Source organism: Schistocerca nitens, chromosome 6 (assembly GCF_023898315.1).
Source record: "Schistocerca nitens isolate TAMUIC-IGC-003100 chromosome 6, iqSchNite1.1, whole genome shotgun sequence".
Lineage (NCBI taxonomy): Eukaryota > Metazoa > Arthropoda > Insecta > Orthoptera > Acrididae > Schistocerca > Schistocerca nitens.
In genome coordinates this window covers 76,556,500-76,583,915 of record NC_064619.1, presented here as the reverse complement: position 1 = coordinate 76,583,915, position 27,416 = coordinate 76,556,500, and the positions used below count along the sequence as shown (strand labels likewise).

General features: G+C 44.1%; 1 protein-coding gene across 1 annotated transcript in view; it reads left to right on the top strand.

The window, feature by feature from the left end:
- LOC126263233 (pikachurin-like) overlaps nt 1–27,416 on the top strand; it is a 1,086,760-nt gene that overhangs the window by 554,745 nt on the left and 504,599 nt on the right. Inside the window, exons 3-4 of the mRNA XM_049960316.1 lie at nt 440–597; nt 667–802. Of these exons, the coding sequence (XP_049816273.1) occupies nt 440–597; nt 667–802 (294 nt within the window). The remainder of the gene's footprint in view (nt 1–439; nt 598–666; nt 803–27,416) is intronic.

Here is a 27,416-nt window from a genome sequence, read left to right as displayed (position 1 = left end):
TGTTCTAGGTACTGATTTCTCATGATCTATGCACCCAAATTGCGTGAAAATGTAATCACATGTCAGTTCTAGTATAATATATTTGTCCAATGAATACCAGTTTATCATCTGCATTTCTTCTTGGTGTAGCAATTTTAATGGCCAGTAGTGTATCATACGGCCGCTGGGATCGATATGTTTCATTCTCAAGCGCCCCCTTATGTCAGGGAGGAAGTCGTGCAGTCTACATCCCTTATCAGTTACATCCCATTCACCTTGCTGTGTATCTGTATCGGCACACCAGTTATTGTGCGTAGCTTATCCACTCTCCCCGTCTTTAACCATACCTTACAGCTCTGTGTGTGATCTTGCTATCTATTGGGCATATTCCGAGCGCCACACGCAGTGACGTAGTGGTACTGGGAGGAGACTTACCGCTTTCCGCCGCTGCGTGTTGCAGAGATGAACACGACGGACAGCAGCCTGGCGGGCGTGCACGGCCCGCTGGTGGCGCCGCTGGCGGCTGGCGACCGCGACGAGGACGTGCTGTACCAGAAGGACGCCAGCTTCTCGGCAGAGCTGGCGGCGGGGCCCGTGCCGGCGCCCGCCGTCTCCTTCGTGGGCGACGTCCTGCAGCCGCAGCCGCCGCCGGCCGCCGGCAGCACCGCCGCCTCCACGACGCCCACGCCGACGCCCACGACGGCGGCGCCCTGCACGCTGGACTGCGGCTCCGGGGGCACGTGCGTGCAGCCGGCGGAGGGCGCGGCGCCGGGCCAGCGCTGCCAGTGCCCGCTCGGCCGCGGCGGCCCGCGCTGCGAGACGGGTAGGCCGCCCGCCAACACTGTGCGCGCTCACTTGTTTCTAGCCGCGCCTCACAGCTTGTACCAACTTCCCCTCACCGATCGAAGTCGTCATGACTGGTTCTGTAGGGCACGACTACGACTTTCAGATAGGTAATCAGGAAAACGCAACTCTCAACCGTTTTCGAGAAAATGCAGCTTGAAAATTTAACGCCTGCGTAAATACTTTACACGGTCTCAAATGTTCGAGCACACCGCAGCAAGCCAGTAAGCTTCTATTTTCAAAAACGCGAGGTCCGTGGATCGAATATCGCTGTTTGCATCGAATGTTTTCATTCCCACACAATTCTTACAACAGATCTATTACGGATATGGAAATTATCAAAATTTAATGATTGATCTATTACTTTTATAATATTAATCCTGAAAAAAGGAGAAAAAAGTGTTCATAATGAAAGTAGAAGTAAAAGAAAGGATAGACAAGAACTTTCCATCAATCTTAATGATTGATCTGTTACTTTTACAAAATTAATCGTGAAAAAAGGAGAAAAAGTGTTCATAATGAAAGTGGAAGTAAATAACAAGGATAAACAAGAACTTTCGATCAAATTAGCATAGTCATCTTGTTTATATTATTGTGACAAGTATAATGTGTAATCAATGGAGCACTGCCGAACAAGTATGGTAGTGATCATAGAAATTTTGAAAATTTGGAAATTTGTGGTGAGTACCTATGGGACCAAACGCCTGAAGTCATCGGTCCTTAGGCTTACACACTACTTAAACTAAATTAAATTATCGTACGCTAAAGACAACACATGCTGTTAGGGGAGGACTCGATCCTCCGACGTGGGGCGTCGATCGAACCGTGCAAGACGCCTGAGACAGTGCGGCTACCCCGTCGGTCTAGTGGTCATAGCAACTTGGAAAACAATAATTGTTGCTATATACAGCACTTGCGATGAGTGCCAGATTTTTTGCATGTTGGTGGTTTTGCGAATATCGCTACTGCAAAACAAACTTGGTTTACAGTGATAAACGATCCTCGGCCATCACAGAATTTCGTAGCGCACCACACATATCTGTTGTCAGAGTTACTTGGGAATGAATAAAATGTGCATCGGCAATGAGATTAGATCCTTCGATCTTGCAACTATCGCTTACTCGCTCGGCTGCAGTCTCCTGGCACACACGCGACCATACGAAGATGGCGTAATAAAGCACCGAAACTGATTGCCTAATAAAATAAGGTTGAAAATTGACGGCTGAAAGGTGTTTAATTTGACATGCTAAATCGAACAGCCGAGTCCCGCCAATATCGCTAAAAAGATGGACATACAGAGATACAAAGTACAGTATGTAAGCAGTCGTGAATTTTTCAAACGTGATTTTCCTGAAAATGGTTGAGAGTTGGGCCTTATTGTGTACATACGTTAAAGTCCTGGTCGTGCCCTCCACACGCTGCCAATACGAATCAGATCTGTGACGGGGACTTCGTACGTTCCCTTGGTTAGCCAGCGGCGGCGGGGGCCGCAGCCGCGAGCTCTTGTCAATGTGCGGCGCGCAAGACACGTTAAGCGCCGAGCCGCTCCGCAGATGTAGTCGTAAACTTTTGTTGACGAACTCGCATTAGTTCCCTACTCTGTTACGCTATCAGATTAGTCTAAATAAGGGTCGCCAGCCTAGCTGCGATCCTCAAAACCGGGTTGAACTTCTCACCACTCCAAAGTCAGTAGTTTTAAGCAACCATTTTCAGAAAGAATCCGAGATCCGATCACAGGACTGGAGACTATGTTCACCGTTGACAGCGCGGTACACCTCCTCTGACTGGCTCCTAGTAACTTCTCCCCGTAATGTTCATGTGGTGTCACCGCCAGACACCACACTTGCTAGGTGGTAGCCTTTAAATCGGCCGCGGTCCATTAGTATACGTCGGACCCGCGTGTCGCCACTGTCAGTGATCGCAGACCGAGCGCCGCCACACGGCAGGTCTAGAGAGACTTACTAGCACTCGCCCCAGTTGTACAGCCGACGTTCATAGGAATGGTTCACTGACAATCACGCTCTCATTTGCCGAGACGATAGTTAGCATAGCCTTCAGCTACGTCATTTGCTACGACCTAGCAAGGCGCCGTATTCAATTGATATTTATATTGAAGCATGTACAGTCAAGAGCGATGTACTCCAATTATGGATTAAAGTTAAGTATTACATCAACTACGTACTTTATTTGCTACTAAAAATTCCCTTAACTGTTCCAGACCTCACGCCACTCTGCGTGTAATTAAACGCGTGCATTTCGGCCTCCTCTAGCAACACGGTGTTGGCACTTCTGCCAACACTTCAGTTCACAACAACAAAAACAGTACAATATTTCAAAGTAGCAAGTTAAAATGTGGTACAATAACAACACACTCAAATTTCCACGGGAGCGAATATGATTTGTTGGCTTCAGTGAAAATCTTACCAAGTCAGTATCATCCAGCAATCGACTTGCATCCACAACTTAATATGAGATCTGTTCCAACTGAGCGTCTGCAAACTCGCTAAGTGGCAATTCTTGATTAGGAAAGCGGGATTCTTCAACCGAAATCCACGACCGCGCACCAGAACGCACGTTTGGATACTCTGATCTCTCTGTTGGTGAAAGAAAATGTCGGTTGATCACAAAGGGTTGACCTTCTGTTGAGTTGCACTACTAAAACACCAACTCCTTCCCAGAGAGCACACGATTGCCATCAGACCCCTATATTTAGCGAGCACCACACTGCTCCACAGCATTATTTAATATTCAGCTCTCATAGACATTCCGAATCAGACGTAGAATGTAGGAATTTTCATTCGGCGTTTTTTCCTTGCGATAGTAAACTTTTAGTAACATGCTGCATCCTGGAAGGATCTTTAGGACTTTCTTTGCAAGAGGTGTCGCAAAACACCGGCTGTCATTACAAAATTTCTCGGTCTTAAATTCAGCCTACTTGGCTCCGATCGCCATCCGTTTAGGAGGATTAGAGAAAGCATATACTATATACTTTTACCGAGAACACAAAATTATACAAATAAAATACAAAAATGCTTATTTACATAATGGAAATCTCAAGCTTTTACGACAACGGATGTTCAACAAATAGACTCATAAATAAACTAGTCACATTTATGTAATCAGTTCACACTACTTCTTAAATTTAACAACTGATACAGATAAATGAAAAGGAGAAAATATGAATCCTAGAGATTTTTCCCTATACTCTTAATTTAAAAAAAAATGACAATGGCTTCATACAGACGGATGTCTTTAGAGACCAAAAGAGAAGACGTTGATTGAGGCATAAGGTAAACCACACTCTCCAAAGTCGTCAAAAATTTCCTTCGTTCATTGTCAGATTTGGAGCATGAAAACAAAATACGTCAACTTCCTCATTATAGCGGATGCCAGCATGGAACTGCCCCCAGAACAGAATGATTGTCTGCCCTCTGGAATATATTCCAGTACCACATCCAGAATATAACGGTTAGTGGTTTCATTCTGTCTTTGGAGTTGAATACTTTTAAGAACACTAAGGGAGTCCAACATGGTTAATATCTTCAAGAATGAAGTAGAAGATACAAACTTAAATGCTTCCAAATTTACCACAGTCTCCGCCGTAAAAAATTGAAGCGTTTTTAGGTAGTTTTTAGGTGTTACTGATTTAGCTCTGAAGGCCGTGCTGGCTCGTAGGTATACATCCTGGGTGTTCACAATTTTTAAATGTAGGTAAATATCAGAGTGCGAAATTAATAGTATCTGCTGTGTAACAGTTACGCTTATCAACATATTTATACACATTCAGCAGTGTCAATAATAACAATAACAATAATAATAATAATAACCGCCATCATAGTTGCACACAGGCTAGAACTTACGCTTATTATACACTTCTTTGTCAAATGTTCGCTTGTAGTCACGCTTATTTGACTTCGTCACTTTCTCAGACAGTGGATGTCGCCTGGAACGCCCTCCTGCTTGCCTGGTAATTTTCTTTTCCGTTAGCGCTTAACACTTGTTCAACAGAAGCCGATTCTTGCTGCGCAATAAACAGCCAACTGCAGACACAAACTGTCGTTCGCGAAAATGATTAAATTGAAGTAGTACTATCTACCAACAAGGCCCCTGACTAGAAAACGAGTGAGGCTGTTTAAACGCTCCGTCTTCGACCCCCATATTTAAGAGAATATCAGAAAAATCAGTGAGGCAGCTTTTTATGACGGTTCAGATACACGTACAATGTGGGATATAAATCTGACGCTAAATAAGTCCAACAACTGTCAGAGGCATGAATAAATGCTACAATGATGGTATGTGGTTCTCCAGCATTTCAAATGGATTCTGTACGATAAAATCGATATGATAAAATCCAAAGCTAATTTGTTAAACATAATTCAGAAGTCCACAAAATAGGTTTTTTTATCAGCATAACTATAGCTTGTACTGATGACTAACCTAATTTTGCTATATAGTGAGTGAATTGGCGTATCAGTGGAATGTGCTTCCGCCCAGAGGGATTTGTGCCAAACGAACGTGGATAAAAGTCTGTTGAAGTGTGCTACCACCTGTTGACATTGACGCGGACTTCTAGCTGAGTGGTAAAGCGTAGCAGTCAACGCCGTTAACCTTGCGCATTGTTTATCGAATTCGTATGTATTTGGCCCGTAAGGCAATTACGTCACGCCAGTTCCGCATGCGCAGGAACTCCTTAAAACTTGCCCAAGTAAAGGTGCGTTCGCGACCTGATGTCGAGTTTCACCGAGTCTAGACAATGAAGCAAAGCGAGACAGATTTAGTGCCGTGTATTTCAGATTACCACATCTACATTGCGTTTAACAGCATTCAAAGAAAAATGACCAATAAATCCGCAAGGCGTTAAAAGTTGGTGTGTTCACGTGTCCTTGTGCTATTACATAGCAGCTGCCACTGTCTGAGGGCATTGAAAAGCACGTCTATTATACTCCTCTTGCTGAATTTTGGATCAATCAGTATATATACAGATATATCCAGACCACTAAGCATCAGTGACACAGTTAAATCTGAAATTTTCGTTCGCACTCGACGAGGTTGTCATATACTGGAAAACGACAGCTGAGAGTGTCAAGATCATATTCAAATAAAGGCAAATGTAAAGAACATCGCATAGAACGTATGGCAGAATACCAAGAGTCAAAGCTTGTGCAGACGGCCACAATTTTAGTTATTGTGTTGGAGACATTCCGTAATTGGTAACTGCTGTCTCTAATCTTATAGACAGGACTTTCCACGAAACCCATTCCTTGAATGAAAATTTAATCTGACACCAGTTGACGTCAAATGCTTAAGGGCATCTCTCCTGCCTCAACCAAAAGACCGTTTGTAAGCTTCTAACGCATGATACAAAGGCAGGTACGAATGGCTCTGAACTGAAGAGTGTCTAATTTTGGGAGGTACATCTTAAGCGCATTGTGATACAGCTACAACCGTAGTCCAGATTAGATCGAATAATCCCTCGATACATCATGAGTAGAATACTTCGATGTGCTGCCCACCGTACACGAGTGAGAGAGCGAATTACATGTAATGCCTTCTCACATTTATCGACAACAGACTGTATGTGAGGTGCCCAGCTGAGCCGAGAGTCAAATATCACACCGAGAATCGAGTGTGAGATTTTATCTGGAAAGCATATTTTTCGCATGTGGCTTAATCAGTGTTTGATTTATAGATGCAAGAAGTGTTAGATTTATAAAAAGGTGCGATCACCGATTTCCCCTTGCAACCAGCAAGTTGTCGAGGCGAGTACATTGGCCAGCAGGGCTAGCAGACGTGCGCTGCCAGCAAATGATGCGTCAGCAGTGTGGCTGCAGCACTCACTACCACCGATGGTGACTGTTCAGCTTAATATCGCTTGAGTTACAAGTCTACAGTAGTTCAGTGTAAACCTTCTTCTCGGTAACGTGATATCGTGAAATGATGAATACTGAAACGACCACAATGGTTATCATATGATTGAAGTACACTACACGTTGCTTGCGACTGACTGTTAAGAAATTAATTTGAGGTGAGCATCTTGATCTGTTCACAAATTGTGCCTTATTCTCACCTGCAGTCGCTACCTGATTCTGCCGTGTTCAGTACGTGTGGCTTTAGAGAAAGCTTTCGGCAATTTTGAATGGAATACAAAACTTGAAACCTGTGAAGGCAGCAGCGAAAATGCAAGGAGTATAACGATGTCTGCAACTTGTGCAGAGACTAGACTGCAGTTATAAGAGCAGAAGGGTAGAGAACGACGCAGTAGCCGAGAAGGGAGTGAAAACTGGATTTTTATTTCTCCCCGATGTTATTGTATCTACACACTGAGCAAATGGTAACAGAAACGAAGAAGAAATTTGATAAAGCGGATTAAAGTTCAGGAAGAAAAAACAAAAACCTTGTGGTTTGTCAATTACAATCTAATTCTGTCAGAGACGGCTAAGGACTTGAAAGGTCAGTTGAATGGAATTGATGTATATGTGGAGACTGAAGCGACGAATGACAGTTTATAACAAGGGCAGAATTCGTACCCGGGCCCCTGCTCTCTAAGCAAATTCACTAACCACTGCAACTACGCCAACCTGGCACAGTGGCTTTGCAGAGCTGCACTGACTAGCCTAGCACGTCTAGTTGAATTTCCAAATTTCCGTTCACACCTCAACCCACTTAGTATTCTGTAAACTCGAGCAGCACTGCAGATGAGGGAAGCGTGCTAGGGTAGTCTGGGCAGATGTGCAGGGCCAATGTGCCAGGTTGGCGTAGTAGCTAGCGCGTCTGCCTAGTTGGTGCGAGACCCAGGTTGGAATCCCAGCCTCGGAACCAATTTCATTCGTCACTTTAGTATGCATGTGCACGTAATAAGATGTTTGAGACTCAAAAAGGTCTCTCGAATCATATAGTTTCATTTGATGCCCGGAATTAATTGTGTCTTGAAAATAGCTCATAAGATGAATAGTAATAAAAGTAAAACAAAGGTAATCGAACGTAATCGAATGAAATAAGGCGATGATCAAGAAATTAGACTGGGAAATTAGACACTAAAACTAGTCAGTGAAATTTGCTTTTTGGGCAACAATCTGACTGATGATAGTTGAAGTGCAGAAGATCTAAAATGTAGAGTAACAATAGTAAGAAAATCGTTTCCGAAAAACGGAAATTTATTAAAATCCGATATAAATTTAAGTGTGAGGGCTTCTTTTTTGAAGGTATTTAGAGGAAGTATAGCCCTCTACGAAAAGCTGACGATTAATAGTTGAGGTAAGAAACTAAAAGAAGATTTTGAAATGTGGTGCAAAGGAAGAATATTGAAATTAAATAGGTATATCGAATAACCAATGAAGAGGTAGTGAATCGAACTGGGGAAAAAATATTGTTATGGTAAAACTTGTCTGAAAGAAGCGATCGGTTGAGAGGACTCTCCATGAGACATCACAGAATCGTCAGTTTTGTCATGGAAGCAAATTGCGGGGTAAAAGCTGTAGAGGGCGACCCAGGCTTGAATAAAGTAACCAGATTCATACGTACATGTTGTCTGCAATAGTTATGCAGAGGTGGAGAGTCTTGTGCAGGTTACACGAGCGTGGAGAGCTGCATCTAAACCGTCTTCGGACTGAAGATCGCAACAAACAAACAAGCAACCCATAAAAATTTAAGTAATGTTGCAGTTCATGCTATTAATACTTTGTCAGTCGCTACAGCTACCGATCATTCAGCACAATGATGCAGTTTCATTAAAATGTCTGAGTGACTGTCACACTCTAACACAAATTACTGAATGTACTGAAATGTCGGCACTGCAGCGGCTTTCAACTTCGAGTAGACTGTTGATCGAGATCGTTATAAACGTATAGAACTACGGCATCAACTGACTTCATACAGCTGCAGGGACGCCGTATATAGAAATATCTACCTCCATCATAAACATCCGACGTTCTGAGGAAGACCGTTCTAATACGGTCGAGAAGCGATTATTTCGGTATTATACGTTATGATGCTGTATTACACTCACAGTAGCTTTAGTTAGATTGACAACATTTTACGAAGCCTACGTAGTCATATTGCAGTATATTATCAGCTGCCCATAACAACAGGTGGGTTACAATTTTCCAGAGGTGGAGCTTCTGCAAGGCGCCGCCGAGCCCGGAATGAAACAACAGGACCTCGCCATGGCTTCCCCGGACAAAAGCCGTACCGGTAAATTAGTATACACATACTTTTATATAAGGTCGTAGGTTAACGTCCAAGCACCAGAGGTACTAGATAAAAATCTCAAACCATTTCAGTAACTTATTCGTTTTAAAATGGATCCTGATGTACACTGAAGAGCCAAAGAAACTGGTAAGGCTGCTTAATATCGTACAGGGCCCCTGCGAACACGTAGAAGTGTCGCAAAACGACGTGGCATGGACTCAGCTGTCTGAAGTAGTGTTGGTGGGAGTTGCCACCAAGAATCGAGGAGGGCGGTCCATAAATCCGTAAGAGTACGACGGGGTGGAAATCAACTCTGAACAGCACGTTGCAAGGCATCCCAGATACGCTCAGCAGTGTTCATGTCTGGGCAGTTTGGTAGCCAGCGGAAGTGTTTAAACTCAGAAGAGTGTTCCTAGAGCCACTCTGTAGCAATTCTGGACGTGTGGGCTCTCGCATTGCCCTGCTGGACTTGCCCAAGTCCGTCGAAATGCACAAGGGAAATGAATGGATGCAGGTGATCAGACAGGATGCTTACGTACATGGCACCTGTCAGACTCGTATCTAGACGTATCAGTGGTTCCATATCATTCCAACTGCACTCTCCCCACACCATTAAAGAGGTTTCAAGAGCTTGAACAGCCCCTTGCTGATATGCAGGGTCCATGGATTCACGAGGTTGTCTCCATACCCGTACACGTCCAACCGCTCGATACAATTTGAAACGAGACTCGTCCGACCAGGCAACATAAAATGATGCCAGTCATCAACAGTCCAATATCGGTATTGACGGTCGTAGGAGAGGCGTAAAGGTTTGTGCCGTGCAGTCATCAAGGGTACACTAGTGGGCTTTCGGCTCCGAAAGTCCGAACCGATGATGTTTCGTTAAATGGTTCGCACGCTGACACTTGTTGATGGCCCAGCTTTGAAATTTGCAGCAATTTGGGAAGCGTAGCAGTTCGGTCGCGCTGAACGATTGTCTTCAGTCGTCGTAGGTCTCCTTCTTGCAGGATCTTTTCCGGCTGCAGCGATGTCGGGGGTTTGATGTTCCACCGGATTCCTGATATACACGGTACACTCGTGAACTGGTCGTATGAGAAAATCCCCACATCATCGCTACCTCGGAGTTGCTGCGCCGTCTATAACACCATGTTCAAACTCTCTTAAATCTTGATAACATGCCACTGTAGCAGCAGTAACCGAACCGACAGTTGCGGCAGACACTTGTCTTATACAGCAGTGCCGTAATCTGTCTGTTTACATATCTCTGTATTGGAATATGCATGCCTATACCAGTTTCTTTGGCGCTTCAGTGTATAATCTGAATGGTAAGGAAGCCAGCACAGCTAATTGTAGACGCACTTACCCGTAGAGATCAGTATATCATAAATTACAGCAGATTCAGTTACATTAAAATGTTCAGACTCTCCGGTGCTTTAGTAGCTCTTCCTCTTTAAAGCTGAAGCATAGTATTAACTTCAACGTATACTGTTTCAGGCACCACGAGTTATTAAGAAAACTGTGATGTATTGACGCACATTTTCTACTATTTGCTGCAATAGCATTTGTGGTAACTGACGGGTAATCCAGCCGGAGTTTCGAGCTGTTTCTGTGTTTATGCAGTTATCGATACCTTCATTACCGTATCGGCTAAAAACAATACACAGATAGGGCAGGCCTTAATTATTTATTGAAGACAAATCATTTTTTACTTGCAGAATTATTATCTGTTCTCGTATTATGGTGGAATCTTTTTCAAATTCCCGTTCCACAATGCAGATTGATACTGAGATTTTCTCAGGTTCCCCAAATCGTTTAAGGCAAACACTGCGAAGATTACTTCAATAAGACCACGGACAGATTTCTGCGCCCTCTTTGGCCATTGAAGCCGGTGAACGGTCAGTAATATACCTTCTACTATTAATCACCCAGTCACGTTATTAAAGGGTAGGCAACGAGATCATGAGGGAATTTAGACGACATTTTACTTGGCGAAGAAACGCTCTGTCCCCCACGTAACTTAAAATCTATAAGAGAACTTGTGACCCAACAGTCTGCTTAAGTGTACTCGTGTAGTACAGCACATTTATTTTCGACTACTCCTTACGGAAATTAAATAACGGACGATTTCTTTGCACACCGTGACATTCAAACACTCCGTAAATGGCATTGTGCACCACTACTACAGGAATTTCCTATTACCGTAAATAAAACGTCGTAATTCACATCGGCAGTTGGTTCAACGGCTTTAAAACCCTGTTCATATGCAGCTAATTCAGAGAAGAGCGTTCTGCATAATTAATTAATACAGTGTACTACATACCGTATTTTATTCCTTTAGTAACAAAATTTTTCCTTGTCTACTGAAATACTTCATAAATTCAGCATTTGGGTATAAACTGATGTGCAAAACTTAAGGACGAAACAGACTTTCGCGCGATGTGCACTGCCAAGTAACGACGAAACTTGGACCATATATGGGGAGAACTGCTACAGAACAGTACAGAAAGTAACTAAAAAAAAAAAAAAAACGCATCGAGTCGAACGAAAATGAAACTTTTATTCAAACACACAATTACTCTGAAATCATAGCGATTCATGACGGTCTTCTGGACAACAGAAACGGAGAAACGGTGGGATACGTTTCTCAGTAAGGTGTGTGACCACCACAGGCGGCATTCCAGGCTGTGCCATGAGGTCTCCAGCTGGAAAGTAGACTGGTAACAGGTTCTTTTTGTCGGGCGTTCCGTTTCTACACCAGCTCAGATTGTAACTGCTGGATGGTCGTTGATGCATGAGGAGCCGCTGCAATACGTCTCTCCAACGCATCCCACACGTCCTCGCTGGGATCTTCTCGTTCCAAGAGCTCCTCCATCTGAGCTGTTTGACGGGTTCGCGCACTGTCACCCGTAAAAACGAACTGAGGGCCGAATACACTCCTGAAAAGGCGTATATGGTGAATAAGTATAGTGTCACAATAACGTAGACCGGTTGGTGTCCCGTGCTCGAAGATCTGGAGGTTAGTCTATGTGGTTTCGGGACTGCAGCTGGGTTATGTTGATTTCTTGCAACAAATTTCGGCTGGCAACCGTCCAGGCATCTTTAGGTGAGTGTCCGCCACCTCGTAGAATATTCACTACGCCGGGAAAACTTCACGAATCACGTCTAGAAGTCCGTATGCGCATGCAACATTATGTCTTCCCACACCGTAACACCTGGACCTCTCAAACGATCATGTTCGACAATGTTCCTGGATGCATTACGTGTTCCGCTCACAGACCAACGTTATTCTGACACTGTACTCGTTCCCCACGTGTTTCTTGTCAGGGGTTCATGCGACCCTGACTTCATTTTTACGATGTCAATGCGCGACCGCATCTAACTGCACTGGTGGAGAACTCCTTATCATCGTTGGGTACAGTATGGAAGTACTTTGCAGCGCATACAGTTCCACCCGTGGCGATCACACGCTCTATTAAGAACAGTCTCCTGCCTTTTCTAATGTCAGAGGACCGTAATATATCTCGGTGACTTCTGTGTATTTATTGAATTGAATAAAAGGGTCGATTGTGCTCATCTCACTGCGAAGTTCTTTCAGTTACCTTCTCTACTATTCCACTACTGGCCATTTGAATTGCTACACCAAGAAGAAATGCTTATGATAAACGAGTATTAATTGGACAAATATATTATACTAGAACTGACATGTGATTATATTTTCACGCAGTTTGGGTGCATAGATCCTGAGAAATCAGTTCCCAGAACAACCACCTCTGGCCGTAATAACGGCCTTGATACGCCTGGGCGTTGAGTCAAACAGAGCTTGGATGGCGTGTACAGGTACAGCTGTCCATACAGCTTCAACATGATACCACAGTTCATCAAGAGTAGTGACTGAGGTATTGTGACGAGCCACTTGCTCGGCCACCATTGACCAGACGTTTTCAATTGATGAGAGATCTGGAGAATGTGCTGGCCAGGGCAACAGTCGAACATTTTCTGTGTGCAGAAAGGCCCGTACAGGACCTGCAACATGCGGTCGTGCATCATCCTGCTGAAATGCAGGGTTTCGAGGGATCGAATGAAGGGTAGAGCCACGGGTCGTAACACATCTGAAATGTTACGTCCACTGTTAAAAGTGCCGTCATTGCAAACAAGAGGTGACCGAGACGTGTAAGCAATGGCACTCCATACCATCACGCCGGGTGATACGCCAGTATGGCGATGACGAATACACGCCTCCAATGTGCGTTCACGGCGATGTCGCCAAACACGGATGCGACCATCATGATGCTGTAAACTTAACCTGGATTCATCCTAAAAAAATGACAATTTGCCATTCGTGCACCCAGGTTAGTCGTTGAGTACACCATCGTAGGCGCTGCTGTCTGTGATGCAGCGTCAAGGGTAACCGCAGCCATGGTCTCTGATCTGCTAGTCCATGCTGCTGCAAACGTCGTCGAACTGTTCGTGCAGATGGTTGTTGTCTTGCAAACGTCCCCATCAGTTTGTTGTCTCAGGGATCGAGACGTGGCTGCACGATCTGTTACAGCGATGCTGATAAGATGCCTGTCATCTCGACTGCTAGTGATACGAGGCCGTTGGGATCCAGCACGGCATTCCGTATTACCCTCCTGAACCCACCGATTCCATATTATGCTAACAGTCATTGGATCTCGACCAACGCGAGCAGAAATGTCACGATACGATAAACCGCAATCGCGATAGGCTACAATCCGACCTTTATCAAGGTCGGAAACGTGATGGTACGCATTTCTCCTCCTTACACGAGGCATCACAACAACGTTTCACCAGGCAACGCCGGTCAACTGCTGTTTGTGTATCAGAAATCGGTTGGAAACTTTCATGTCAGCACGTTGTAGGTGTCGCCACCGGCGCCAACCTTGTGTGAATGCTCTGAAAAGCTAATCATTTGCATATCACAGCGTCTTCTTCCTGTCGGTTAAATTTCGCGTCTGTAGCACATCATCGTGGTGTAGCAATTTTAATGGCCAGTAGTGTATGTAGCAGTTCGTTCTGTGTACAACCCAAGCTGTCATTGAGCTGTGTTATTTGCCAATGACACACCATGGGAAACTTACATTCGTCCTTAAGTTTTGCACACCATTGTGTTTTTTGGTGGATCACGTCCGAACCTCCATGAGAGTAGAAGTGTTCGTGGCTGATTCTGAAGATTCTGTTTTCTATAGGAGCCAGAAATCAGTAGGAAAATGTTGGAAGACTTGCAGTGGATGGACTACTTTTGCAGGGATTGGCGCTTGACCGATAACGTCAATAAATGCGAGTAAAAGAAAGACATAATATCCATCACTGTTTGACTGCACTATTTGCGGTAAATCACTGCGGACAGGGACAACTGCAGAACATCTGATAGTAATAATCAGGATCTATTAAAAATTCCCCGACCACATAAAAGTCTTTGTAGAGAAGTACGTGTCACACTGCCATCCATTGGAGTACTACTAAGGCAATGTGATTCATTCACAATAGAAATGGCTGGGACGACCGATATGTGAATACTGGTCGCCATTCTGGGATCGCTGCGGGGTACGATTGCTGGAAGAGGTCTAGTAAATCCAAATAAGAGCGGTGAGTCTCGCTACGGATTTATTTAGTATGTGTGACAGAGTAACGCAATTGCTCTTTGAACTCTAGGGCGAGACTCTGCGTCAGAGGAGTTGTGTATCGTGGTGAGGCTTAATGTCAAGATCCTCAAACCATACGTTTCATAAAGAATCACTCAACATAATACTTACTTCCCCAGAAAACTCGCTAATGGACCATTTTAGGAAAACAAGAGGTATTAAAGCTGATGTGTCATTCTTCCCGCGCCCCATCCGCGAATGGAACAAGAAAGGGAAAAATGATAATTCGCTGCCCCACGTAACGTTAAGATAACCTGCGGAGTATGGATGTGCGAGGTCTGTTCAGGAGATTCCGGAACTTAGTCCACAAAATTTTTCTGCACTTATCTTTTATTTATTGTTCGTGGTCTCTTTCGAAATACTCTCCTCCACTACAGCTCCCAGTGCCGGTTTCACTTCCGGAAGCGCTCTTGGTACGCCTCTTGCTGGATCGCGAATTTTCTGTCATGTAGCCTACTGTTGCAAATCTTCGTCCTTTCAACGGAGTTTCCTATTTTGGAATTTAAAAAAAAAATGAGCACGGAGGGGGAAGCAGAATAATGATTTTGTTTTCTGTGCTATGGTCACACACCAAAGGGGATGAATCTACGGGTGCGTTCTCGCATGCAAGCGCCATGGATGGTCTCGCCACATTTCTTATCACATTTTCTCGCAGGCGTCCTTTTGACACGAATTCATGATGAACTAATCCTTAAAAATCAAGATAAACTATCTGCATGGCTTTGACATCTGACCTGAACTGACGAGCATTTTTGGTCTTGGAGAACCTTTCCCTAACCATTGCGAAGACTCAATTTTGGTCTCAACATCACAACCATAGACCCGTGTTCCATCTCTAGTTATGATTTCCTTGGGAACATTTCGTTCTCATTTGCGCGATCCAACACCTCTTCATAGACTGCGAAGCGAAAGTCTTTCTAGTCTCGACTCGCGAGCCGTGCGACGCACATGACGGCAACACGATGCATTCCCAGACGCTGTCTAAGGATTTCATGACATGATCCAATAGAAATGTTACATTCTTCTGCAATCCCTCGGACAGTCAATCTTCGAATGGGACGCACAATTTCGTTGACGTTCCTGACATGAGCGTTGTCGGTAGACGTCGAAAAGCGTCCAGAACGAGGGTCACCTTTAATTTACGTCCGGACATTTTTAAACAGTATGGACCATACATAGCGCCAAGTACCTCTTAAGACTCATCACCGTAGGCTTCTAGCATCATTTGGTGGGTCTCTGTTAGGTTTTCTTGAGTTTAACACAAAATTTAATGCAGACCCTATGATTCTCTAACTCTGCCTTCTCGAAATTCGGAAACTGTGAGGCACAATGTTCTAGGAGGTGGATTCGAGTTCTAAGGCCTCCGATTTTTTTCTAATTAACTACTCACCCGAAATCGATGCAACTGTCGTTAATTCTCGACGTAATCGCCCTGCAGACGTACACGTTTTTCACAACACTGACGCCATGATTCCATGGCAGTGGCGAAGGCTTCTTTAGGAGTCTGTTTTGACCAATGGAAAATCGCTGAGGCAATAGCAGCACGGCTGGTGAACGTGCGGCCACGGAGAGTGTCTTTCATTGTTGGAAAAAGCAAAAAGTCACTAGGTGCCTGGTGAGGTAGGTAGGGAGCATGAGGAATCACTTCAATGTTGTTATCACGAAGAAACTGTTGCGTAACGTTAGCTCGATGTGCGGGTGCGTTCTCTTGGTGAAACTGCACACGCGCAACCCTTCCCGGACGTTTTTGTTGCAGTGCAGGTAGGAATTTGTTCTTCAAAACATTTTCGTAGGATGCACCTGTTACCGTAGTGCCCTTTGGAACGCAATGGGTAAGGATTACGCCCTCGCTGTCCCAGAACATGGACACCATCATTTTTTCAGCACTGGCGGTTACCCGAAATTTTTTTGGTGGCAGTGAATCTGTGTGCTTCCATTGAGCTGACTGGCGCTTTGTTTCTGGATTGAAAAATGGCATGCACGTCTCATCCATTGTCACAACCGACGAAAAGAAAGTCCCATTCATGCTGTCGTTGCGCGTCAACATGGCTTGGCAACATGCCACACGGGCAGCCATGTGGTCGTCCGTCAGCATTCGTGGTACCCACCTGGATGACACTTTTCGCATTTTCAGGTCGTCATGCAGGATTGTGTGCACAGAACCCACAGAAATGCCAACTCTGGAGGCGATCTGTTCAACAGTCATTCGGCGATCCCCCAAAACAATTCTCTCCACTTTCTCGATCATGTCGTCAGACCGGCTTGTACGAGCCCGAGGTTGTTTCGGTTTGTTGTCACACGATGTTCTGCCTTCATTAAACTGTCGCACCCACGAACGCACTTTCGACACATCCATAACTCCATCACCACATGTCTCCTTCAACTGTCGATGAATTTCAATTGGTTTCACACCACGCAAATTCAGAAAACGAATGATTGCACGCTGTTCAAGTAAGGAAAACGTCGATATTTTAAGTATTTAAATCAGTTCTCATTCTCGCTGCTGGCGGTAAAATTCCATCTGCCGTACGGTGCTGCCATCTCTGGGACGTATTGACAATGAACGCGGCCTTATTTTAAAACAATGCGCATGTTTCTCTTTCCAGTCCGGAGAAAAAAATCGGAGGCCTTAGAACTTGAATGCACCTCGTACTCAACACAGCGCTGAACAGTAACTAAAAGATATAAAACAATGAAACTTTCGGCAGTTATACATTAAACACAGGCATGTGCACGAATGCCAACTGTATTTCGCTCTAACACACCATTGGCCGGAAATTACGAATGTTCTGGAATGTTTTGAACAGATCTCGTAGATGTATATTGTCTCAAGATGGCCGTTGATAATATTACTAAGCTGTATATCCGGCATTATCTTACCATTAAGTCTTATGTAGCTTGCCTGAAATTATGCTGGCATTAATTACGAATCCTGTCAGATTGTGGGTCAGGGTCCGTCAGCAGCAGATTTTCTCTTGCCCTACAGCACAAGGTACGAGCACCACTGCTGTGAAGTCGAAGCACGATGACAAAGATCTGCGGCATCTCGACAACGTGCCTTCGCGGACGCCTAGCGGTAACTCGTATTTTCTTAGTTAGATATATATATATGCAGCATAGTGTGTCATGACACTCGCTGCACAACACATCTGCGATCTCGTAAGTCGTGTAGTCACCTCTGAGGCGCAGTACGGTATTCCTTCCGTTACTCAGTTTCTCACGGGAATATCTTTTTCAGTGCATGGCATCAGTCAATGTTTAACCTGCCACAATTGATACACTGAAGTGCAGAATTGTAATTGGGTAAAATGTAATTATCTGCCCTAATTTCCACGTGTCTAAGAAAAATCGCAGAACTAGTTAGCTGTAGAATACATTACACGGCTGTTCGGAAAGTAAGGTCCGATCGGTCGCGAAATGAAGACCACAGTGAAAATCAAGAATCTCTTTTTCGCGACAGTTAGCCAGACCTTCCAACTACCTCTCTAAATACTTATATGGATATGGTGTCTGTTCTTTTGGACATCTCCGAAAGAACAGACACCATATCCATATAAGTATATAGTTCTGTGTCTGTTCTTTTGGACATGTCTGAAAGAACAGATACCATATCCGTATAAGTATATAGTTCTGGCAATACCAGTCATGACCTTCTTCTTTTGTGCGGATGCACACATATTCCCCGAACTCTTACGGGACTTGGTAAGAATGTCTTCCACGAGTAAAGAGTGTGTTGGGGTGGGACACCACGAATGCAGTGTGTGGACATACACTGCTGGCCACCGTAAATGCAACACCCTGAAGGAAGCATCCGAATCAAGTGAAATTTACACCATGGGTTTGCAGCGATGAGATATGCAACCGATTAGAATTTCAGCGCAGACGCACATCACGCGCGTCTGTGGGGCCACCTCATAGCGCCATTTAAGGCTTGGCGATTTCGACGAGTGTACGTTCGGCAGGTCTGTTTACCTTGTGGTTGTTTCACAAGACGATCAGTTATGCCTCGTAGACAACAGCGAACATCGTTTGATCAAGTATCCGAGTTCGACAGAGGAAGGATAGTGGCTTACTGAGATTGTGGATTATCATACAGAGAAATCGCTAGTCGTGTTGGACGAAACCAAACAACTGTAATGCGGATATGTGACCGTTGGATGCAGGAAGGTACGACGGACCGATGTGGTCGATCGCATTAACCTCGGTGCACCACTGCACGTGCTGATAGGCAAATTGTGCGCATGGCAGTGACGGATCGCTCAGTGACATCCCGAACCATAGCACAGCACATTGCGTCTGTAACGCATCATCCAGTGTCTGCGCGTACCATTCGACGCCGTTTACAGCAGAGTGGTCTGTCCGCAAGAAGTCCATTGCTTCGTCTACCATTGACGCAGAACCACAGACGTCTCCGTCGCCAATGGTGTGATGACAGACGGATGTGGACGGCAGAATGGAATGACGTTGTCTTTACTGGCGAGGCACGCTTCTGTCTGCAGCACCACGATGGTCGGATTCGAGTGTGGAGACACCGTGGAGAGAGGATGCTGGACAGCTGCATTATGCACCGCCACACTGGTCTTGCACCGGGTATTATGGTATGGGGCGGTATTGGATACTACTCTCGCACGCCTCTAGTACGCATTGCCGGTACTTTAAATAGCCGGCGCTACATATCCGAGGTGCTGGAGCCAGTTGTGCTTCCTTACCTTCAGGGCTCGGCCACAGCCCTATTTCAACAGGATAATGCGTGACCACACGTGGCACGCATTGTCCAAAGGTTCTTCGTCAATAACCAGATTGAATTGCTTCCCTGGCCGGCTCGCTCTCCGGATCTTTCGCCGATAGAAAACATGTGGTCCATGGTTGCTCAACGAGTGACCCAGATTACATCCCCAGCTGCCACACCAGATGATCTTTGGCAACGTGTGGAAGCTGCTTTGGGCTGCTGTACCCCAGGAACACATCCAACGTCTCTTTGACTCATTGCCGAGACGTGTGGCAGCGGTGATCTCCAACAATGGCGGCTACTCTGGCTACTGATTCTGGCAGGAACCACATTTCACAGACGTCTGTAAACGTAATCATTTGATACTTGGTCAACATGTTATCTACAAAATAAATCTTGTTGTGCTACCTCTTGTCTTTCTTGGTGTTGCATTTACGGTTGCCAGCAGTGTACAAAGTGAGAATGTGGGTCTCGCGGGAGGCGTGCGCGAGATAGTCCCTGCAGTCGCGCTATCCTCTGTGCCCTCGGTGCCTCTGATGGATAGAGCGTCTGCCATGTAAGCAGGAGATCCCGGGTTCGAGTCCATGTCGGGGCACACATTTCAACCCGTCACCGTTGATATATATCAACACCCGTCAGCAGCTGAAGGAATTAACATAATTCTAACCTCTTTAAATAGTCGTCGTTCCGATTTAGACATTTGTCGTGGCGTTGTACAAACTTCCCAGAACCCTCGAAACAGAAAGCAGCCGCCTGTGCGTTCCGTCAATTCTCTACCCTGGTGTGCCTTTCGTTCTTTATGATAAAATGTTGTCTTCGCAGCCAGCGGTTCATGTGAGTAGAGATGAACAACAGAAGGAGCCAATTAAAGGGTGTACTGTGGGTGATCAAACACTTCCCATCGAAAACGCTGCAGGAGCGTCTTCATTGCCCCTGCAGAATGCGGCTGAAAATTCTCATGAAGAAAGAAACGCATGACATTAATGTTATATGGGCTGCATAGTTTCAGGCGAAGTCTCTCACCAGGTCCATATACTTGACGGGAGACAGTGTTGTTTCGGGTGTTTCTACGTAATCAATTTCCTCTCTGAACTGAAAAGAGCGACGTGAGGCGATCGACAGGTACCCTCAAGTCTTTGCGCAACAAATCTATGCACAGTTCCATCAGATTTTGACAGTGGATTCCATTTCACGCCTAATCGGACCATACTTTCCGAAGACGCCTCGTAATAAAACCGTTCCTCTGTTTTTATACAAAACTGAATTACATGTAAGTAAGAGAACTGTTACGAGAGAGAAAAAGAGAGTAATACACACGTTAGTATTGAGTGTATCATTACAATTACAGCTGCAAGTTTTAAAATGTGTAGAATTCAAAACAGTCTTATATCGCAAATTTTTTTGTTTATTTCATGGCTTGTTTCCATCTATGTTATCATCATCACACGCGCATAGAAAAGACAAAAAAGAACGTGGATACTTATCAATGCGAGCATTACCACAGCATACAACAGTATTGGTAGCAGCATTTACTGAGAAGCAGGTAAAGGACCACATTGCTATCTACCTACGCTGGAAATCACAATATAAAAACTTGTAGACAAAATATGATGGTGCCTACCTTGGCTAGAAAATGTTGCTGTCAAAGACTGTTTTCAGTTCTTCAACTTTTAAACATTGGGTCACTGTGTACTATAATGTGGTTATGTCACACTTCATCAACAGAAGTTTTAAGTATGCACAAACTGACCTAAAGTACCCAGACACTTGCTAGTGGACATAAATGTCGGATGTTTTCACCGTTCACCTATATAACGGCTTAGATAATCTGGTCACACTTTCATTGAGTTGTGTGAATGTCTGTGGAGGAGTGGCAACCCATTCTTCCTCAAGAGCCGATGCCAGAGAAGGATGAGATGTTGGGCCCTGGGGTCTGGATCGATGTCGAAGTTCTGATTCATTCCAAATGGATTTGATTGTATTCAAGAATGTTATTGTCCACAAAATAGGCTGCTTTGTGATACAGTGCATCGTCATGCTGGTGCAAACGATCCGTGTCTCCGAACTATTCCCCTACTGTACGCTGTACACTACTCCGTAAAATGTACTCTTATCCTTCTGCATTCAGAGATTTCTTAGCGGAATAAGGGGACCACTCCCCAATCAAGAATAGCACCCCTATACCGTAACACCACCTCCTCTGTCTTTCACTGCTGGCACTGTAAGTGATGGTACATAACGTTTTCCATTCATTCGCGACACACAAACACTTCCATCGGTTTGGCGCACGGTACATCTTGACGCATAGCTCCAAATCATTTGTTTTCAGTCGTCCGCTGTCGATTGGCGTTGCTCTTTGCAACACATCAAGCTCCGCTGAGCTTTGACTAGGGAAACGTGTGGATTATGAGGAGCTGCTCGACCATTCTGCCCCATTCTTTTTACATTCCTACGGTCAGTCATTGTGCTAGTAGCGCGTAGGAGCTCACAATCGATGCATTCAGCTGACATACTGCGACTTTTATAACCACCCTCTGAGATGCTTGATGGTCCTTGTCCATTACTACATGATGTTTCCGTGTTCTTACTTTAGATATCGTTGGGCCTTAGCGTTTCCACATCAGAAACACATCATCAGCAGTCGACTGTGGCAGCTTCAGAACGGTCGAAATATCTCTGATGAATTTCACACACGTGACGTCAAATGACTACTCCACGATCGAAGTCACTGTTCTCCTGAATGACACATGCTGCTATTACTGCTCCCCTAATGCTTTACTGGCGTGTCCGCATCTTGTGGCATTTAGTGGTCAAATCCTCATTACATCGTAGTCTCCGGTTGCTTTTCGTCAGATAGTGTGCATTTTGCTACATAATATTTGTTGGTAAAATTCTATAATTCCCTCTGACAGCGATGCATAAATGGTAAAGTTTGGCTTGGGACCCATACCTTGAACAGAGAGCGTCTCTAAGATCATATATATATATATATATATATATATATATATATATATATATATATAATCTGTATTTGTTCCATTAATATGTACAATTTTCTTTACAATGTGCCATGAATCAGAGTTTGGAGATGGTATTAATTTCTACAAAGGTTTCGTTTTATTAGGACTCATATGACCTGCGCTTAGTCTGGTAACAGTGGGAGTTTTCTTGTGAGCGCGGTTGATACTTATGTGGCCATTGTCAACACACCCATTTCTGTTGCTTTTGCTGTTCCTACATGGATAGTGTGAATGACTCGGAAGTTCTCTCGTTTTAGCATAATGGTTATCACGCAAGATGTACGATGCTGGAAACAGTATATTTCCTGAGTTTTTTGGATCGTAACCTCCCAGAACCCGATGAGTAAGGGGTCGCCGAAACGAACAACGCCTTCCTTATATATACCACAACAGTTTACGGTGCACACTCGCGACATTCTCGTGTCAGCAGGCCAGTCCATAACAAGCTCTCGTTTGAATCCTTTAAATCTTTTCCGTCAATACAATCTGTAGAGGTTCGCACGGCTACGAAGTGTAACAGAAAATACGTCGAGTGACGCTTTTGTATGCGGACCCTTTCGTACGAGAATTTCAGTCCTCCTGCGTTCTTCCCATAAACTCTGAATGATGTCAGCCCACCACGCGACTTCGTCTGTGGGCTTGTTTCTCCGTAAATCGCTCCCGATAGAAACTCCTAATTTCTTTAAGGCTGTGACTTATTCCAGCTAACTGATCGCTGACCTCGTAGCCGGACAATATCCTATCTGTTGATCTGTTTATCGACATTACACTCCCTCCACTTGTATTTGGAGCCAGCTGCCAACCATTCTACAATCATTTTAATAAGCACTGGCCAGCTGTGAGTGTGTCTACGGTCCGTACCAAGCTCACCCGCCTGTCCACAAACACACTCGCACAGCCAACGATTTTATTCGGCGGGTGATCTGCATAAACAGCAGCGGACCTGGCACTCTTCCTTGAGATATAACGGGCGCAACCTTCACTTATGACGCTGCCCACCTATAATGGCGTACTGAATGCTATTTCCTAGGAAGCCGACCACATGTCTGTCCGGACGTTCAGCACGCAGTATTTTGTTTATTAGACGACTGGGTGGTCTTGAATCGAAAGATTTCTGGAAAACAATGAATGTGGCAGAAATGTCTTGTTCTAAATCATAAAAGACATTTAGATATTAAAAAACGGTGTTTTGTTGAGTACAGTATTATTAACGTCAGCACAAAGTATCATTATGCAGAAGAGCAATACTGTGCATACAGTCATATGTCATCATTCTGTTGATCCTGCATTCCATAAACTGAAAGCCTTACAACTACTTTTTACCTGAACTTGTAAGTCCATAAGAAACTGTGACCTAGTTTCTGATGCCCTGAAACGCAACCCCTTTACACAAAACTAGGTGAGTACCCTGCGTTTCCCTGGTATGTACTTACTTCACTTCTATTTGTTCATCTCATGAACCCGCCTCTCTACGTCCAGCTCCTCTGTCCCCTTCTCCATCTGTCTCATTCTTCCCTCCTCTGTCCACCGCCTCCACCCCCCACACTCCGTTCATCTCTTCTCCCCTCTCCTTCTGTCCATCTGCTACTGCCCCCTCTGCCTCTCTCTCTCTCTCTCTCTGTCCATCTGCTACTGTGCTACTGCCCCCCTCTGCCTGTCTCTCTCTCCATCTGCTACTCTTCCCCCCTCACCCCCCCCGCTACAAGTCACTGCTCATGATCTCCTGCCCTCCTCTGTCTCCATCTCCTCCACTACGTCAGTTATCTCTTCCTCCCTCTCCTAGTCCATCTCCCCCTCTACCCTTTGTCTCTCCATTTCCTCCTCCTCTCTCTGTGCATTTCCACCTTTCCTCATATCTCCTGTATTTGGTGTCGTACAATGATATAATTCTGTAGATACATTCAGTACCATGTGTGGATACTGTCTGCTAAATGTGTTGCGAATAGAGTTAGTGGCAAAGAAGCAATAACGTAAGATCCGTTACATGACTCCCGATGTGGCAGCTTTACTGCACGAACAGCGAAAATGAAAGTGATCAACTTTTTGGCTTTCATTATATTGTGGTCGTTGTTAGCGAGAAAATGTTTCGTAAAGGTTTGAAATTATGTGTAAAGTTCATTGTAAGTCGAATAAAATCTTAAGTATCTGGGTGTAGTGGGTCACACTTATTTTTCACTCCCACCCCCACATCTTTCTTAGGTGTGTGGTTCATACCCCAATAGCGATTCTTTCCAGACAGTAAATGATGTGTCTTCCAACTTTGGTGGAAGTCAGTGCAGTGGTTTAGGGGGAGGCGTGCAACATACACACATAATTAAAGTTTTACTATATTTATGAAACTCAAAATAACCGTCTAGTAAATTTGGATATTAGCATGTTCAGACGGACAGGCAGACAGACAAGTAAGTTTTAGTCAAATTTTAAATCACGATATTTTTTTCGGTGATCCAATTTTTATTAAATACAGCCTATGCGGTGATCCAAACTATGCTCAAGGTACTTGCGAAAACCCTACGAAAATCCGTTTATTGGGTTTGGAGATTAACGTTTTCAACGACAGACGGAGAGAGACCACGATTTTACAGAATTATTATTAGTATGGAAGTCATATATGTGACCCATATGTTCACTAACTCTATTTGAATAACTTTGTTTTTAAGCTGCATTGTGGCGACCACTTTCTGGCAGACCAATTGAATTTAACAGAGTAAATCTAGAAAGCACTGAAACCAGAATTCTTACAAAAGACCTCATACAACTAACCACAATACAGGTGTGAGAATTAAACGTTATAGATGTAATTCCTGCCGTACGAATGATTTTGCACCCTGCACCGTGCAAAACAATAAGTTGAAAAGATCTGAGGTAATGTCATAGAAGAATTTTATATGAAAGCCTCCGTCTCCGAAAGCACGTTTCTTGGAGTTCACCAGCAACACGAACTTAACTGCATAGCTGAAAATTTCGTTAAAATAAAAATCTCATCACCACTGAAGGCACCTTATCCGTCTCGGCATCAAATGCAGCTAAAGCGGCATTAGCACATTCGAGAACGTAGTATTTAGTTGAACACAAGTGGAAATGTGGAAGAAGTGCAAGTTTAACTTGCCAAATTATGTGAAAAATAAGTTCGTAAGAATACCAAATTATATTCACTCTTCATTGTTTACTAACCGAATGCTAAAGACTATGTTTCATATACTGTACTAATGTTCAACGGACAACACGTCGTGACCATTCGTGTACGCCGGGCAAAATAAAATCATTACGTATTTACATTAACACCCGAAAAATTATTTGATGAACGGAACAGCACGTGCAAGCTCGGATGACTGAATAAAAATTGTATATTGATTCCCACGTGTTCCAAACAAGTTGTGAGCTGACGCAAAGACCGTAAGTTGCCCACATTAAATACAAATGCACAGTATCTCGCGTGGAGAAATCTAATGTTCCACAATTTGAAGAACCACGTTACGTACAATTACATGAGTGCAGCACAAGCGTGCGATCCAGCAGCCATCTCACCATAATCCAGAACGAATTTGCTTCTCGCATTGTCACAAGACAGAGCGTGTACACTAAACAGGTAGACACGTCCTCACGTCAGCAATCAGAGAAGAGGGTGTCCAGTAGAGAGTGACCCTTCGTCTGGCGACCAACAGGCCTCGCGAGCTAATTCTACGGCCAAGTTTTCCCATTGGCTGATTCACGTCGAAGCTGAGACGAAATGCTGGGAGGTACCTAACAGTCCACCCAGCGGTATACTGTTTCATCAGACAGCTGTATGGCTACAGGTTCCTTGATACAGACAAGTTATTCTGGACGCGCTGAAGATTACGCAGCAAGAAATGCGTCCAACAGCAGATGACTTTCAAGATTACACAGGAACTGAAATACGTTATTCTAGCAAAGCTCCTGGGATCTACGTAGAATGTCTCAAATCTCTTGCAACAAACTGAGCGTATCCTACAGTATTCACGTCGGGACGTTAAGCAAGGCACATATGAATTAAATTGTTTACTTTGAAAACTATTCGGACTTCGGGTCTTGTCCTTGATGATGAATCACCTCGTATTAATTTGATAATAAGACGTAAATAAGCAGTAAGAATGACTTGTGCGCAGTAAAAGACGACGTAGGATGTCACATACAAATAAAGCATTCCATGGACTTAACATCGCCAGAGAAAATCCAGTTCACGGCTGCTATCAAACTGCAAGGTGGTAACTGATTCACCTGCAAGTTTCAGTGGTCCAGCTTTCATGTTGTCATGCTGAGAACTGTAACACAACTGCACATCTTAGTGGACACCTGACCTACACTTACCAAAATCATTCTCGTTATGAAAATACGGCCCACCTACAGGCTACCAAAGATGAAGTCGAGGATGAAATGGGATTCGATCTTATTCTTTCAAGGCAACACAAGCAAATAGCAGTCATCAGTGATTGTTGGAGACAACGCCCCGGATATTTATTTTCTTTCATTAGTTACTGCAAATTTAAGGACCTGCTTCCTGAAGTTTTAAAACAGGACGTACACCTTACAGTTTTTGTTTGTCATTTTTCTAGATTTCCTTTTCTTTTTATCTGCAACATTTCACGAAGAGTATTTTTTGGATATGCAGCTGGTGTCTTCCTTTCCGTGTTTCCAGTTAAGTTACAGGTTATAGGTTCCGTCTTTATCCAAAAACGATGGTTTTTTTTCTTTTCAAGCAAACAAGTTCCTTAGGCCACACTTTGTTAAATCAGTTACACCCTAAAATATTTTCACTTTTTAGAGTTTTCAGTAAACAAAACCCACTGATGATGGCACAGAGGTGCCGAAACATGTTTGGGTAAAAAGAGTAAGCAGTGTTTTTGTGTAAATGCGAGACCTATAGCCTCCAATGACAATGAGTAATACATTTTTAGAAAACATTAATCTTATTTTGAAATGTAAATGATTTTTTTTTTTTTTTGTTTTAAGAAAAATGTAAAAAAATGATAGTAC